Raw genomic sequence first — 17626 nt, 5'->3', positions numbered from 1 at the left:
AGTTTGAAATAGAATATATAAGGCGACGTACACGGAAGAATGTTGGGTCGCGACGATCGATACACAACAAAATGTTTGCATACTGTGGGGTGGTTAAATGAAATAATAACGAAACGTTTATTACCATGAACTGAATAGGCAATAATTGGAGCAGCGCGAAATATTTAGTGTTTTGTTCGAATTTTTGAATAGCTTTTAACATTTTTTATCAATGGAAGAAGTGCCATTTTCAATGGAACTTCAAAATTTGAAATAGAGCAGGTCCCTTTTTTCGAACCATTCCCATTTTTTATATTAAAATTTCCAAATTTAGTATCAGAGTGGACGATCGATCTTATTTGGATACAAAAATCTACACTTTCCCCAATATGGTGTAGCATTACAATATTTCAAAAGCTGTAAACTGAAAATAAATGTGATTGCAAGAATGAAGTGATATTAAAGAATTTTTGGGTCACATCATATGGATGGAAAATATATTGGCGGGGATGATGAAATGGATATGAAACGTTTATTACCATAGAAACATGGGTGGTACATGGTATAGGTGTCAATATTGTGCGTACATCGAAATGCCTTGCATCCTCGAGAACATGAATTATTGATATTACTTTTCCAATATTTAGTTTTTCTCTTTTGGTTTTGACAAAGTGCTGACTTTATCATCCACATACTTCTGTCACACTGTACAACACATCACAGTTGTGTCATTGTGCATTACGTTTGCTATTGTTTCTGGAACCGGGAAATGATGAAAATTGATATTTCATCAAAACATCTATATATAGTCTTTTGACAAATCGAAAATTCTCTCACGTTCTTTGAAAGTGATATATTCATGCTGTGCACCCTCAAACAGCATATTTGCAATGGCATCGAAATATCTATGTTTGGCTCCGAAATATGATGATTTCGAACAATGGAAAAGTAAATAAAGTGAATGTTTCATCAGAAGGGTCTTTGTTTGACTGAATTTCGTCTTGTTTATTTATTGGGAGCGTCGTTGTGTTTTTATGTCAGGAAAACAAACAAATATATTCATCAAATACGTTGTACAATTGTTTGCGTTCTTCTATGATTTTTGAGGTCTTTCGAATGTATAAACATCGTTTGTAGTTTCATTCGGTTCCAGTTCCTTGTCGACCATATTTGTATTTTTTGTACGCCTTGAACATGCTTCACTAATCGATACACAATTAATCGTTTTCAATGGTGTTTGGTTTTTACGATGTTCAGCATCGAGTAATTTTGGAGAGTCGGCACCAAAAATAGCCGATGGTCTGATGGTTCATTCACGTAGAATACCCATGAATTTATGTATTATGGCCTATCATAAACACAATCGCTGTTAAAGTTTTATCATCAAAATGCATTTTTGCACATCAACGATAAGTGTTTACGATGATCCTCTCAATTATATGTTTTTCGGTTGACTGGCTTGATGAGCAAGCTGTCAGCCTCAGCTTGTTATGTTTCAATGATGTATTTACAAATCCTTTTTTTTCCAAGCCCAAAACATATGTAATCATTTTTTTTCGAACAACAACAAAGTTGTAAAAACACCAAATGTGAATTTTATATATACAATATTATTTCAGCGTTTGTTATATTACATTGAAGCATTGATTTTTTTTTGTTTCAAACAACTTGTTCAACAAAATTAATTGTTTTTTTTTTCATCATCTGAGGAGATGTGTTGTTGACACAATGTCTAAAAGTGTGGCTGACTACTACTATAAATAGAACGATTTCCGTCTGAAAATACACACACATAAATATATTTAATACATTGTGTAGAGTTGCTGAAATCATTTTATCACTTGACATGTGTAGCATTTCAATTGAACGAAAAGAACTAAAAACCATTTGTTTCTGTCTGTCTTTGTCTATTTTTAGGTGTACACCAACTGGGCCAATCACTATCTCGAAAGAGTTAAGTCAAAAAGACGTGTCACCAACTTGCAATCGGATTGCTGTGATGGTTTATTGTTGGCTGATGTCGTCGAAGGGGTGACATCGGTCAAAGTGTCTGATTTAATTCGAAAACCAAAAACACAGCAGCAAATGGTGAGTACCAAATATTTTTAACACACGCGCACGCACGTAATTTATAAACGCTCAACACATCGATTATTATATAAACTCATTAAAATGGACAGCTTTTGGACGTTAAGTGATTTAATATCTGTCGATGTGCTTTCATCATAATTAATAATGAAAAGGCGACAATTAAATTTAATCGGTGCCGTTGTTAATTAAATTCCGATCTAATCTCGGTTCACGTTAATGTAAAATTGGTTTTGCATGTAAATGAGAATAATAGTAATCGCATTTCCATAATGCCAACGACGGTAAATTCGGTTCGCTTTAACAATATACATATAATAAATCGATAATAATCCAGTCGAACCATTTTGATTTGCAAAGTCGCTGGTTGCTGACCCGAGGCTTAATGCCATCAAATCAAAAATTGAAAAGTTGATGGTGTCGATGCTGTTGCTATGAACTTGACATAAAATGCAGTCTCACACATTTGAATCGCGTGAAATGGCCATTTCTTCAGTGGTCTCCAAGGAGGAAAGAGCAACAGAGATTGAAATCAAGTTTAAGGGAAAATGGCCATTTAATGCACTGTTAAATACATATTATTATCTTCTTTTATAACTATCTCGTATCGTCATCGTACCACTCCTTTGATACACATTTTACGGTGCACTCCAGCAAAAGGGGATCGTCCTCATGATAACGCGAATGTAATATAGATTTTTATGAGTGTATTTTCATTCATAAATACATTGAGATATAATAACATTGTGCCATTGTTATTCTATGGTGGAACCGATTTTCAAATTGATAGAGCTGGATTTTTGGTGTCGTTTATTATAATGACTTCATAACCGTTTGGGATAATATAGAAAATGTTTTACAGTTTAATGGCCATTGCACTTGGGTTGTGATTCATTTTTATGACTTTGCTGTGCTGCAAAACCACAAACACACACACACACACATTCACTTCAAATCCGGTCAGCGCCATTGATGCGCGCCTCGTTCGCTCTCTCTTTCATAAAGCACATTTATGCTCATAAAATGTCGTAAATGGCCAATGCACTGATGACCAAAGTGTCATGTGGGAAATGCATGTTCGATAATAATTTTATAATGTGTGTGTGTGTGCGGTTCAAGCGATTGGAGCTTGCAGTGCGATTGGTTTGACCGGGAGGTTTAATATCTCGCATAATTTAATCGAGTCTCGGGATATAAAGTCGATATAGTGTGAAAATTCAATCTATGAATAAGCCATAAAAATAACATACATGTACATTGTACACTCATGCATCGCAATGGACGAGTGGAATGAGCGTATATGTTTGGGAAACGACAATAACAAACGATGTGAACAACAAAAAACGAGTTCATGGGAAAAGTTAATAAAATCATCTAAAAAATGCAAAACATGTTTGAAACATGATAAATATTGATTAAATCACCTGATTTAAAAAAATCGGCATCCTTGCCCCGTTTATAGAGCCATTTTCATCTATCATCACTGAATTTTCGACTTTGAAACCACACTTGATCCATGTGAACGGAGTCGACGGAGCATTCATTAAAAACGCATACCAATTGGTTCCACCGATATAGATTATATTTAGATTTTATGGATCCATTACATCATTTTTCACTACTGGCTTCATTAACCGAAAATTTGTTGCTGTCGCCCTAAAAGTTGAAGTAAAAAAAACAACGCCGGCTATCGAACGAGACGAGATTGACTGCTTGCACTAAAATCGACGATGAAAAAAGTGTGTACTAATTAAAACTAACATATATATCGAGCTTGTCGAGATAAATTCGACGCGTTAGTCATTCGCACAACAGCTGGTTCTATATGGTTTCGATTTTGTATGCTACTTTAAATAAAACAATGTTGTGCATATTGCACTGAATGAAACTGGTTCATGGCAGTGTTCCTCTCTCTCTTTCTTTCTCTCGCAATATACAAACAAAAAATGTGAATCGAGCACCGGTTTAACGGAAATAACTTGAATGGATTGCACATTTTCAATAGCTGAATCACTGTTGCGACCATGCTCATTCACATTATTAATTTTTTTTCGTTGTTGTTCGTAATTATAATCTGCCATGCCATTCGCATCGATATCGCAATCACCATCGCGCCATCGCTTTGAATTTCCGCTAATGTGCACAGTTTATATTATGATGATGATGATGATGATAACTCGAATTACCGTCGCTAATTTTACAACAAGCCATATAATTAAAGTGTAATTTTCACAAAGCACACATGCACATGCATGGGGAGGTGTGGGTGGTGGCGGTGACAGCCAATGTGATGCTATTTTATTACAGTTGCAAAATGACAGTAATTAATCCACTTAGATTTCACTTTGCAATTTGCACTCCATGTAATCCTATTAAATAATATATAGATCTCTTTGCCAATATCAATTAATGTTGCAGGAAATGATTTGCAACATCAATCAGCAACAGATTATTTCGAAAGAACTGACTAATACGATTGAAAATAGACTTTGAAAAAGAGATAAAAATAAATGAACGTGCGCGTCAGCGCACAACAGACGACAACTTAATAACTTGATTTACAGTGGCATGAATGAACAAATCTCAAACTGATGGTCGCAATGATTCGTGGCAGCGATGTCGAGAGTTCAACTTTTGAAATATTTTTGTCGGGGTGACGGTTAAAAATTAAGACACTCATGATTTTTTACTGTAGCTTCAAATGGATTTCAATTATCCGTGAAAAACAGAAGTTAGACGCATTTCAAGGATGAAGCGTAGTTTCAGAATGTAAGCCATGAGATAATAAGTCAGGAGAGGGAACGTTTACCTCACCCTGATGTTCGGGCATTTTATTTGATTTTCTTGGTTTTTTATTCAAATTCACTCCCGAGAAAATTACCCCCAGAAATTCTGACCGACAATGAATTTTGTAATGATTTTTAGTTCAATTTTCTGCCATATACGAATCAGTGTACTTTTTTAAACTGAAATGAATAAAAACTATGGACCGATTTCGCATAATATAATTACGCTAAACTCTTGCAATTTGTCGTGAGCACGCGTGCATTAATATTTATGGCCGTTCTATTTATGTCATTCCGTCACAACAGTTGTTAATGGCTAGAAAATGATTTCATCGAAAATTGCAATAATTCTCAATTGCTTACCCGACACACTTTGCACCGCCTTGCACAGAGTTTGCTAAAGTAAAATGCGAACGTGAAAAATGTAAATAATTTTCTATACCAAAAACTCTTCCGGTTTGAAATGTTTGAAAAATGTTCATTGACAGTGATTGTGAGTAGAACGGCAGTCAGGCAGTCACACAAACATCTAAGTATTGATGTGTTGAAAAGTGTGTGCAACGACCCAGTTCAGCACAATAACTAAAACACTTTTCGATTTCCCAACAAAAGCGTATAAAATAGGAAATTAAGTAATAAATACAAAGCAACTGTGTAACTTTACTATAAGGCAGTAAAACGTCGCACATTTTTCTACGATAGAGTAAACCGACACAGAAATAGAATTCCGTTAATATTGTATTTCTTTTTCTTTTTTTGTTTATTTCAGTCGATACTGGTTGTGTCGAATTTTAATTATATTTGTGTGTGTGCTTCTACTTTCTATATACCTTCTCCTCCATATTCCCAGTAGCATGTCGTCTCATTCATTTGATTTATCGCGATTTGAATTGTTTCTTTAAATGTAATTTTGTTGTGTGAATAATATACAGAGTATAAGCACGTGCAGTCGATTTTCTAAAATGACTTTGTTCCGTTGTCGTTGTTCATTTTCTTTGCGAATAAAACGTCATACACACAATTGGTGCGGTTTGAAATCGAACAAAAGCAACGACCGAATCAGCTGTTTGGCTTTTGTCATTCGCACAACCAAGATTGCTATCGAAATAAAGTAATTCGTTTTAAATACAAAAGCATAAAAAACCCGATTTTGTGTAGCAGATTGGCCAAAGAACCGCAACGATTTCGCCCGTTTAATGGGCGAAAAGTGAATTGAGGTAGTAAAATATATCGAGCAATCGAACGAGCGAGCGAATAAACAGAACATAAAATCGAACGAGAGAGAGTCAAACTCAGTCATGTGTTAAAATCGGGTGTTCAATGAATAAGAGCACTTTTTTTGACTGGCATTGTTGTTGTTTTTTAACATCGATATCTTACGCGATCATCATGTTTACACCAAAATGTTATTAATTGTATTTAGTACAACGTCATCTTGCCGCACCTCGAAATGATTTATTACTGTTCACCACATTTTTAGCAAACAAAAAGTCATTTTAATTAAAACAATGGCAATTTTTCACGAAAAAAATTTCACTTTTCGGGTCTTGGATTTAGAGCACAAAAACTTTATCTCGCCGCATTGCTCACAATGCAATAAATTATTTAATCTAACGTTCAATTTTCTATCATCGTTTTACTCAATCGATATTTGTGTTTTGAAGCAACAAATTGTTTGTTTCTTCTCATTCAGATTGGCCCTTCAGTTCAATGTGTTGACGCAATAATTTACTAATTTCACTCATTGAATGTTATCTGCCACAAAAACACAAATATTTGGGTCACAACAACTATTAGAACTGCATCGCATGTATATGTACTGTGCATGTATATGAAAAACGGCACTCTCCCAAGGCATTCCGCTGAGACGCTACTGTGTACATAAACACTGAACGCACAAAGATTAAAGTTAATTAAATTGCATTTTGAGCATGTTTTTCGTCGAAGTCAAGAGTTTAGTATAGCCATCGTGCCACTAAACTCTTGACTTAGACGATGATTCCATTGATTTTCATGGGTTCCGAGTAAGTTTGCTCAATAGAACTTAAGCCGAATATGCTACTTTTGCGTTTCGCCGCGGTTGAGAATAAACAATTCACGACGATAAAAATCGTTACATAATAATATTCTCGAGTGTGTTGAATCCATATGCGCCATACACAAACTTATATATAGACAACCGCAATTTTATTTCGACAATAGACTTATAGATGTTACTAGTCATAGTTTTGGAATTGTTTACGATACCGCCACCACCACCGACGATGCGCTACAGTTTTTGTGGTATTTTAATTACATATTTATGGCTGATCTAGAATGAATCAAGTTTTTGTTTTGATTTCAAGAGTTTAAATTCGAGAATCGAATTAAATGCGGACTTAGGGAGAAGGAGCAAGAGCAAGAGAGACAGAATTAGAGTATAGCAATTACGGTTAGAAGTAAAACCAATAAAATGTATATTTCCGATTGGTTTCCAAATCAATTGACTCGATGCAGTATTTTTCAAACAGCAACCCAATCAATAAGATTCCCACTTTGGTTCCCGAAAAACCGACGCGTGCTCAATGTTGGATGTGAACCATATGTTTTTATTAGCTATTTGTGTGTACCCACATGAACCATTTGGTTTGCATTAATTCGTTTATCAAAATCGGCAATTTTACAATCGTTTATATTCGTTTAAAAACCATAACTCATTTTATATTTTATTAAATAACAAAACAACAACACAAAAGGCAAATCGTCATTTCATTCACTCAATTGCGTGAAGTGAGTTCATAACGAGGTTCATAAAATGCGTATTCTCATCACTTTTGACATTCACTATCTGTACTGTTCGCTTTAATTTGTAGAATTTTAATCATTGAATGAAAAAGAAAACAAACAATAGAATGATGATTTCGAAGAAAGAATGAAAAAAACTGACGACCGGGCATAATCGTTGTCAACGGCGACTGTGCGATTTGTCATGTTTTTTTGTCTGATGAACTCAAATGATGTCGCAAACACTCTGAAGAATATGAAATGAAACAGACCCCATTCAAATCAAATTTGCATTGATTGCATTGAAATTCAACGTTCGTTCGTTCACATTACGTGAGCTCGATTTTGCTGAGCGAAAAAATACCTTCATTGAATCCTTAAATGGCAACAAACCCAACAATTTTGTAGTGAAAAAAAGCAACGAACTGCCAGAAACTATTTTCACATGGGAAAGTTTTGGAATAGTTTCAATTTCTGCACATTTTCACCGAGATAAAACCGAGAGAGTTCATTGCGATAACTTTGAAGTAAACACTGCAATTTATTGACGACTTGTACTATCTGCATCAGGCAATGACTTACAACCATTGCAGCCAAGTGAAAATCAAGCTCATTAATTTTCGAATTAAAACCGAATGTTTGGGCGGGTAATTGATTTAGATTGTGGATCGTACAAATACTGCAATATATGCGAATGTTCCTGCACTTGAATTGCAGAAAATAAATCTTAATTCAATCCAGCGCAATGTCGCCTTTGAATTGGTTGCAAAAGGTTTGAACATACATGCACACACACACCGACTCAAAATTGGCCGAAAACCAAAACAAGCCAACAGCAGTCTATTAACATAATAATCGTTTACATTGTACACACACTCTGTTGACTCTAGATTCATGAATGTGATGATTTATGACTTTCGGTCGTACGACTCGTATCTTGAGCAAATTGAACACGGAGAACATTTTTCTAACTATTTACTTTGAAACCGAAACAATAAGCGTTTTGGTGCGTTATTCATCGAAACCGAAAGCGATTGAATCTGCCGCATAATAATATTTTCAATTTATTTCCATTGAAATGGCATTGTTTTACCGAAATTTCAAAAGTCGATTATGAACCGCATTCAACGTAAATCATGTTATATTATGAAATTTGGAAATTCGGGCTAGAAAAACTCGGCGTTCAATGTAAAATGTCATCATAACTGATTAACAAAATACCGCAAATAAATTATCGAAAAAAAATTCTGTTTGTCGAATACAAAGTTGCTCTCTCGTCATATCGTCTTTGTTAAATATTCCATTTAAGTTCGAACAGTTTTATGGTTCGAAAATGCCGATTTATTGATTTGTTTTTTTTTTCTTCTTTTCTCTACGTTGTTTAATTCGTTTTAGAAATGAGTTGATTGGCGCGCGTGGCGCCGATACATTTCACATTATTCGTTCTTATCAATCGAGCAACTTAATATTATCCGTTTTAATGTGCTCTCGCTGTTTGGAATACTGGTGGTATTATGACGACCCGAATGACCATTGAATCTATTCAAAAGTTGTCGCATTCTTTCTTGTGGCCAATTTCAAATTTCGAATGTCAACATTTCTTTGTTCTTCACTAATTTCGATTGCTGATGAGTGTCACGAATCGGTTGATACATAAATATTTTTTTTGTTTTTATACGATGAAAACTTTATTATCAATACAAATAGTGTGCTGAACGAATCACGCCACACACAAACCACTTTTGATTTCGACGAAGATATTGCTCTGGCTATAAATATTTAGCCACTTGATGTTCAATAAACCGCACGCAGCCTTCGCAGTTCCCTGTTGATTCACACTCGCATCTCTCTCTTTCTTTTCTCTCTATCTCTCTCTCTCTCTTTCGCTATCTCCACTTGATGTCTTTTGTTTTGACTTGAGTTTTTTTATTCTTCGTTCAAATAAGATTGTGTATTTAGTCGTTGGTTTTATTGCACACATTGAAACAGCAAATAAGAATAAGAATTAACATCTTATGGATTTTATGTGCAAAACACTTGCAGAATCCACTAACTTACTATCTCATTCCTCCTTTCTCTCATTAAAATCGCAGAATGAAAAAAATGGCAAACATCGTCATGTATTCGATTTTAATGAGATTGTTTGTTAAAAAAGTTTATCATTTGAGAATGATTCGCCTTTTGTTTGTACAGTACCATAAGTGAGACAAACAACTGTTGACAGGCTATTAAACGCACTGCATACTGAATGCACTTCCAAAGAAGAATGGCAGCGATTACATGGTGACATTATCATTTCTGAATGACATTACAATTTTGTGTTAATCCTTTTAAATATTTTCCACACTCACTGAATCGTTTTGCTCTTCATACCATTTAAAGTGTGATTTTTACTCATATATCCATTCCCGATTAGATCTCTCGATGAACAACCCGCACACATCAACACATACATCGATAGTTTTCGTTTGTGCATGTGAAAATGCAACAACTACAATTTTTTTAGACGAATCGTTCAATGCTCTTAATGGATTATTATTGTTATTGGTTTTACTCGGGAATCGGGAGGATATGTGGTGTGGAATATGCGGTCAATGTTACTTTGTGCTAACAGCGCGTTTCATTCGTACACACACATTCATTGATACACAAAACGTTCGTTTTGGAAATTCGTTGTTGTTTTCGCCGCTTTCTGTGTGTTATCGTGTGTTACTCTTACACTTCGCGTCTTTGTGTATTACACACTATGTGTATATTTGTTATGTGTGTTGTATTTGTCTTTTTCTTGTTCGTTTTCTTTTCTCTCTTCTTCCATACTTCGCATAGTTTGTGATGTATACAAAAGGCATCGAATGATTGTTGTGTAGCACGCGGCTCGTACATACCCGCTGTTGCGGTTCGATATTTTCGATTTTCAGTTTCGAACCAACTGTTACGCGCGTAACATCGATCGATCACACTCCGTTTCTGGTGGAATGTGCATTGTTTTTTTTTTCGCTGCTCTCGTGTAGATATCATCGAATTTTCCAATTTTTGTTTATTTTAACGTGCATTTCGGTTTTTCCATCTGTTGTTTTGATGTGATGCATTGAGTGCTTCAAATATTGAGAAGGTTTCTTTTTGAAGAGTTGTTACATTTTGAATTGACAGTGTGTGTCTAAATCGAAACTGAGTGTAATTGAATATATTCTAGCAGTCAAATTAACGATATTTTTGCACAGGTTTGGTTTGTTCAATGCAAGAAAAGAAATTTTGTTCAACAGCAAAAAAAGCAGTGACCATTTCCAATATTTACGGTGTAAATTGTTTCAATTTGTTCACGAAGTTCACGTATGAAACATGTGTACGATTTTGGTGGGAGGAGTGATAATTTAAGCGTGAACATTGAATGAGATTGTGCATGTTTGTTGCAATTGATTGCCATTGAGCATAAGAATACATGTGACGCCACAACATACCAACGAAAACGAAAAAAATAACTATTTTGAATCGTTCGTTGTTGGCGCGATTTTTTTTCCTTTACCGGTAACGTGGTTCAATTGCGCAAAAACTACATCGAGAACAGTGCAATAGACGACGACAATTTTCGAGAAGCAAACATTTTTTTTTCGAAAATCGGTGAAAAAAATTGTGCAGAATCAAACGCCAAAACATACTCACGTATCGTCGACGGGAATGTCGGAGACGAATCGAAATTGAAAGCAAATTGTAGAAAATAGAAAAATTGATTAAATGTGCTCGGCAACGGCAAGTAATCTCGTTTAAGTTTTTGGAATTGAAGAAGAAGCAGATAGTTTCGTGTGTTCAAACACAAATTTATGTCAACCGATTTTGTCGCTTTTCGAATTCTACATTGAGAGAAACAGACGAAATAATCGGAAAAAGTAAATAAAATTGAATAAGACGAACGAGAAGAAAAAAAAATTGTTAAAACAGATCAAGTCCAGCTTCAAGTGGTGCATCAGCAGCAACAGCAGCATTATTAACGTGAAGAAGAAAGGTTGGTGAGGTTGATGTTTTCACACATGTATCACAAACTACATCATAAGTTTAAATTGGTTTTAAAGTTTGTTTCTCGTCTTTTCGGTCCCGTCTTTATGTGTCCTGTATTCCATTTATTACTTTATTAAGTTGACGTTCGTTGCACTCGTCTCGCTCAATCGCATCGGCTGCCACTTCTTTTCCAAAACCACACGCACATCGATGCTATCTCTAGGACCAATTTCAGTTGATTTTTATTGATCTTATTTGATATTTTGTTTTGGACGATGGTTTAAATTGTCACAAACGATATTAAATAAATTCACTGCTACTTTAATAGCCACCGACATTGATTTATGTGCAACAGAATTTCATTATTCTTTTCTTCTCTTACATCACAAATATCTCAACAATGCACGGTGCGTTTTCGTTTCATTTCAATTCAAGTATGGGACTGTTGAAAATCATATTCAAATAAACTGTAATGAAAAACTTCTCACACTGTATTATTTTTTGTTTGTTTAAATATCGATTGATTTCATTTATATATTCGAATGCCTTTGCCGAACGATGATGAGTTTTGGTGAAAAGTCAACAAAACGAAATAAATAAGGATCCAATGGTTCAATATTTGCTTTTAAGTCATTTCGGAATAACTGTTGAAAGATTCATTGCATTTTTTTTCGGGGGGCTGGGAAAAGTCATCATCACATTGTGTCACTGACACACAAATGTTAAGAATTTCCTTTCATAATGAATTGTGTGGATCCTTTTCAACATCGTATATGTCTACAAAACAACAACGACATTTAAATGGAATTGTCTTGCTCATTGGATTCGGTTGAGCTGTGAGCTAAGAGACAAAACGAAATTGAATGCAAACAAAGCGTTTGGGTTTGAATTTCGGGACTCTATTCAATTAACTGCGTTGTCGTTAAATAGACGAAGACAAAAGTCAATTCTTCCGGCTGTTTGCTAAGCAGAAATAATACCTTATGACCTTTCCACAGTACTTCAATTTAACTGCTGAATCAGCGAACGAGCGAACGAACGACGGAATAAAGAAATATGAAAGTTTATCTTTAACTTTATTTATTTACATTTCACAAAATGATGTTCACTTGATCGAATGAGTGAATGTTATCATTTCTCACTTCGTCATTTCTTGCTCATTTTTGTCTCACTTTAAATGCCAAAAAACGACTGGAATAAAAGATCTAAGATGCGAATGCAGTGATAAAGATTCTCTCATTGAAAATACTTAAGGTGTTGCATTAGTCAAATATTGACTTAAGTCCTTTTCATATATATATAGTGTTTGCACAGAATATGATGACAATGTCTCGTTCGTTTCCGATGGTAACAGGTAAAGCAGTCAAATCGGTCTCAGGATGAAAATAATCCTCATTCTTATTGAAATTGCGCGGATGATGGAAGAGGTTAATCGCTTGTAAGAAAACAACATTTTGAGTTTGTTCATTGCAATAAACGATGTATTGGTTGTGATGGCGACTATAACGACGGCAAATAGTACTTATACGTTGTAAACAGAGCTATTTTTCTATATGTTGAATTTATTTAAATAAGATGAAGGCCTGCACACTTTGTATGTCAAAGCAAAAGAAAAAAACAAATTGACACGACACAAGTCATGCCGTCGACCCATTTTCACTGTGAAATGAAAGACGTTCGGTGTGTTTGTGTGTGAACTGAAAGAAAATGCACAGCACATAAATCACGTTGAAGCGTGAACCTTTGCTCTTGTAAACAAAACGGCGACGATATTTCGGCTTCTCTTTAACAACATAACCGCATAACAGCGATCAAGCACGATCTGCACGATCATAGCATAAAGAAAAGCCAGCCGAAATATAATCAATATTCCTCATTTGGTACAAAAATCACATATCGTTTACGTAACCGATTTTAATGTTCGAGCGACAGAAAAATAAAGACCGCGACACAGAAATCGAGCGCGAATAAACCGATCAACAAAAGATGCATCTCGAAGTGAGTGTGAAACAGAGAAAGAGAATTTATAATATTTTCTCATGTCTAAATAAGGAAAGAAGTTTGGCATTCAGTTTGCATTCGTGTGGATATTCTTGCATCAATTCTCACACACGACCGGCTCGAACAACCCATTTCGACAGAAAAAAAAAGTTTTTTTTTTTTTAAAAAAAGCACAACTTAAAAGAAAAGCGAAAAAAGTGCAATATATTGAGAGTAGCAAATTGAAAGGCATACGTTAGTGTCCGTTCTCTGTTATTATTTTTGAGATTATTAAATACAAAACACACTGAACCACACTATTGGGACTATTTTTATGACATGAAAATGCGAAACCGTATGTGTATTTCTTGGCAATATCCGTTCTTTTTTCAGTACAGTCGACTCAACCTCATTTCACATGACCATTTGCTGCACATTATACATCCGCACGTCTCTTATCGCTTCGATTTGAATTGGCTACTAAAACCTAAATAAAAACAACAAAACTCACAAACACACTGCCCACGAGAACAATGAAAGTTAAACGATCAAAAATTCGCAAAGTGTATACACAAGAACGAAAACGAAGAACACGACACATCGCGCAAAATCGCCGCTGGCATTTGTTGTTTGCCTGCATACCCGATTCATTTCTTGAACACGTCATTTTCTTCTCGATGTGTTTTTATGCTCTAAAGCAAAAAAAAAATGCAAAACAACATTCATTCAGGACAGTTAGTAGTTTTGGAAGCGAGAATTTGCGTTCACATTCATTTGCGCTTCATTCATAATGATTTCTTTTCGACTCGTCTATCGTCGTGAAAAACATAGTTTTTTTAAACCCTTTTGGCTTAATGTTTGTGATCCAAAGACGGACTGCAGGTCTTTTTTTCATTAGAATGCAAACGAACAAAATCGTCGATTAGACAAGTCATGCAATATTTCATGAGAACTATTCAACGATCCATTCCGTGTGTGACTTTTTGATTTTTCCCTCGACGACGTCCTTTTCGTTGCTCTTTTTGTTCAAATTTGATATGAGTATCATATAAGAAAACGAAGTTAATTGAAATGCAACAAATTCCACGTTGCTTCTTTCGTTACTCGTTCATTTGTTTTGAATACCGAACCAAAATCATTGAGCAAACACATGCAACTTTAGTCTTCTTTTTTGCTTAATTTATAGATTTATTCATTATGTATGCGAATTTTCGATATTTTGTTCTCTTTTTTTCCCTTGAGAAACACCATTATGTTTGTTATCTGCCATGTAAACATCTTAGTGGAAAGGGGGCGTACATTTTCAACTTAAATTTATCATGAATATTCATTCAAAGAGTTGTTGATTTTCAGTAACAATGCGATTGACTGAGTAAAATTTACTATTTAACTTTTTCAAGAATTTTGTTATTAGCACTGACGACAATGAACGACAGCTCCATTTAATTGTGCGAAATAAAAATGTATTGTTTGAACGGATGTATAAGTCAAACGAGCAGTGACTAGAACATAGAGAGAAACAAAATAAAAAAAAATCAGTATTGTTCTTTCGTCGATATCATATGATTCACATCGGCTTAACACATAAAAAAAACGTAAAGTGCACAAACCGTAAAAAACGCGAATATTCACGTATTCGAGTCGTTGAAAATCTAATTAAAGAGTCATTTGCTCGACAACGATCCGATGAATAATAATGGAAATTGAATACAGAGTCATTATAACAAGGTCGTTTGTATCGTTGCGTCATTGACGCTGACTCGGTTTGATCGATATAGACATATAAGAAGAATATCAAGAGTATCGAATTCATAGAATTGAACATTCCATTGAAAACCATTCCGAGTAATTCATTCATCATCATAACACAGTTTGGCTTCAAAAGAGCCTGAAAAATTAACACATTCAAGAGCACGTTTATTTGTTCGTCTTGAATTCAATGACAAAAAATGTAACAATCATTTTTCGCAGTTTGAAATTTATAAGCGCGAATTGGTTCGGTGACTTGAACAAGAATACATTACCTGCCACGGTTGAGAAGTGTTGCGTGCGCTGTAAAAATAATCTATCACAAATATTTAATTCATGTTCACTTCGGGATTGGTTTATCTGTTTCTGTCATTTCAACGAATTACCAGTTACCACAAAGCACAATTAACTCCGTCCGATGTATAATTTTCGGCCAATTGTTTTCCGTTCAATCTAAATCATAAAAACGGTGAGAAGGAGAGAGAGAGAGCGAGTGGAAGAGCCAAAGAGAACGGCGAGAGAGATGGCGAAAGAGAGAATAAAGTAGAATGAGAATCGGGTAGAAATGAATGGAATGTTTGCAATATAACGGCCAAATCGATACAATTGTGTATGGATGTGACGTTTGTGTACCGGTAGTTGTTGGCCATAATCGAAAACCTCAGCTATTCACAATTGAAAAACAATATCGAGACCATCCAAATATGCCGACGATCTATAACCGATTTAAAATCCAAAATTGCACCAGCTGCGAAAGCATACTGTGTCCATGTCTCTCTCCGTGTATTTTATTCTATATATTTGATTGGTTTTCGCACTGACTGTGAGTCAAGTGTATGCGTTTCATTTACTGTTCAATGAACGAAAATAGTTCTGTTGTTTTGACTAGTGAGGTTGTGTGTGCACTTCCGAAAATGTTCTAAAATCAATAGAATTTGCGGTTTGCAAAATGTATTCAAGCTAAATGTGTGTTGAAAGAGTTGCGCGTTAGTTAATTGAAGAATTCCAAACGAAGTGAACAGCGAACGAGCAATTCAAACTTACACAATGCTATTGATTCACTGACCACTAATTGATGCAACATTTTACAAAGACCATAGTCTCGACAAAACGTTTGTTCACTTTCTTCATGTTCAATTAAAAACACAAAATATAGTCACTGAAAATGATAAACGATGGATTTTCGGTTACAAATACCAACGTTTTGTGTGCACGTCGCGAAGCTTCACTAGTGAAAAGAGAGAGAGAGAGAGAGAGAGAGAGAGAGAGAGAGAGAAAGAGAGAGAGAGAAAGAGAAGAAAAAATGAGTCGACACGAACTTCATTAGCGATATAGTTTTTATTATTTTCTAGTTCAAAGCTCAATAATTGGAAAATCATGATGGCAAACGCCCGAGGTGAACTTATATTAATAATGAACCTTTGCGACGACCGTTTGAACTCTCAACATTCTTCTCTTGCTTGTATATCGAGCAAATCCCGCATCGATGTTGTTTTTTATCAATCTATCGCAGTGATTGATTTTAAATTGTTAAAGAAATGAGAAATACCTTTACAAATTCATTGTATACCCCGCAACCTTTTGCCATGTGCGACGTAAATTTTGTACATAGAACGAACGCTAATAATATAAAACGATGACGATGATAAACACTAATATAACTGAATCGTACGACGATCAAAAACATGTCAAATGAAAAACTTTGTGTCATCAATTATTTTTATCCATGCTCATTTATTCGAAGAATTCGAAACGTGTAGATGCGAAACAAAAAGATGTTCAAACTTTTTCAAGTTGATGATCCCTTGACACTTATTTATATATACTTTTGCTTTCTGTTCTCTGTTGGCAATTTTTATGCCTCTGATTCAGAATTCTTAACAGTGTACTTAAAAAAGAGGCCATACTCAAATAAAAATAACGCGCAGAAGAGAAGCGCAGAAAAAGAAGACGAAAGTACTTGAATAAATTATTAATTGGTATCAAACAGCCGTCAATCAAGTTTAGCACACAAAATACACCCGAAACATCTTTCGATGGAAACGAAACCAAAAGAAGAGAAAAAAAATCCGAACCAAAAGAGATATTAGTGGTTAATCATAATGTATTGATAACGCATGCGAACGATGATACGCTTTGGAAGAAGATAAAAACACATAAACGAGAAGAATTCTCAGTGCAATCTTGGTGGAAAAAAAACGAAACGATGAATGAATGATCAAATGTGCTTGCACATAAAAAAAGACCCGAACAAAAAGTATGCAAGAAGTTTTTTCTGCCTCCTTTAA

At 35.0% G+C, this 17626-nt stretch overlaps 1 protein-coding gene across 5 annotated transcripts in view; it reads left to right on the top strand.

The window, feature by feature from the left end:
* The window catches only part of LOC116337173 (protein sickie), a 246185-nt gene that overhangs the window by 116851 nt on the left and 111708 nt on the right, over positions 1–17626 (top strand). For all 5 annotated transcript variants that reach the window (XM_031761547.1, XM_031761546.1, XM_031761549.1 and 2 more), the window contains one exon: positions 1897–2067. In XM_031761547.1, coding sequence (XP_031617407.1) covers positions 1897–2067 — 171 coding nt within the window. The remainder of the gene's footprint in view (positions 1–1896; positions 2068–17626) is intronic.

Source organism: Contarinia nasturtii, unplaced genomic scaffold, assembly GCF_009176525.2.
Source record: "Contarinia nasturtii isolate CC-2019 unplaced genomic scaffold, AAFC_CNas_1.1 Cnas_scaffold_220, whole genome shotgun sequence".
NCBI classification, from domain to species: domain Eukaryota; kingdom Metazoa; phylum Arthropoda; class Insecta; order Diptera; family Cecidomyiidae; genus Contarinia; species Contarinia nasturtii.
The sequence above is the reverse complement of the archived record's forward strand: the minus strand, read 5'-3'. Positions and strand labels throughout refer to the sequence as shown.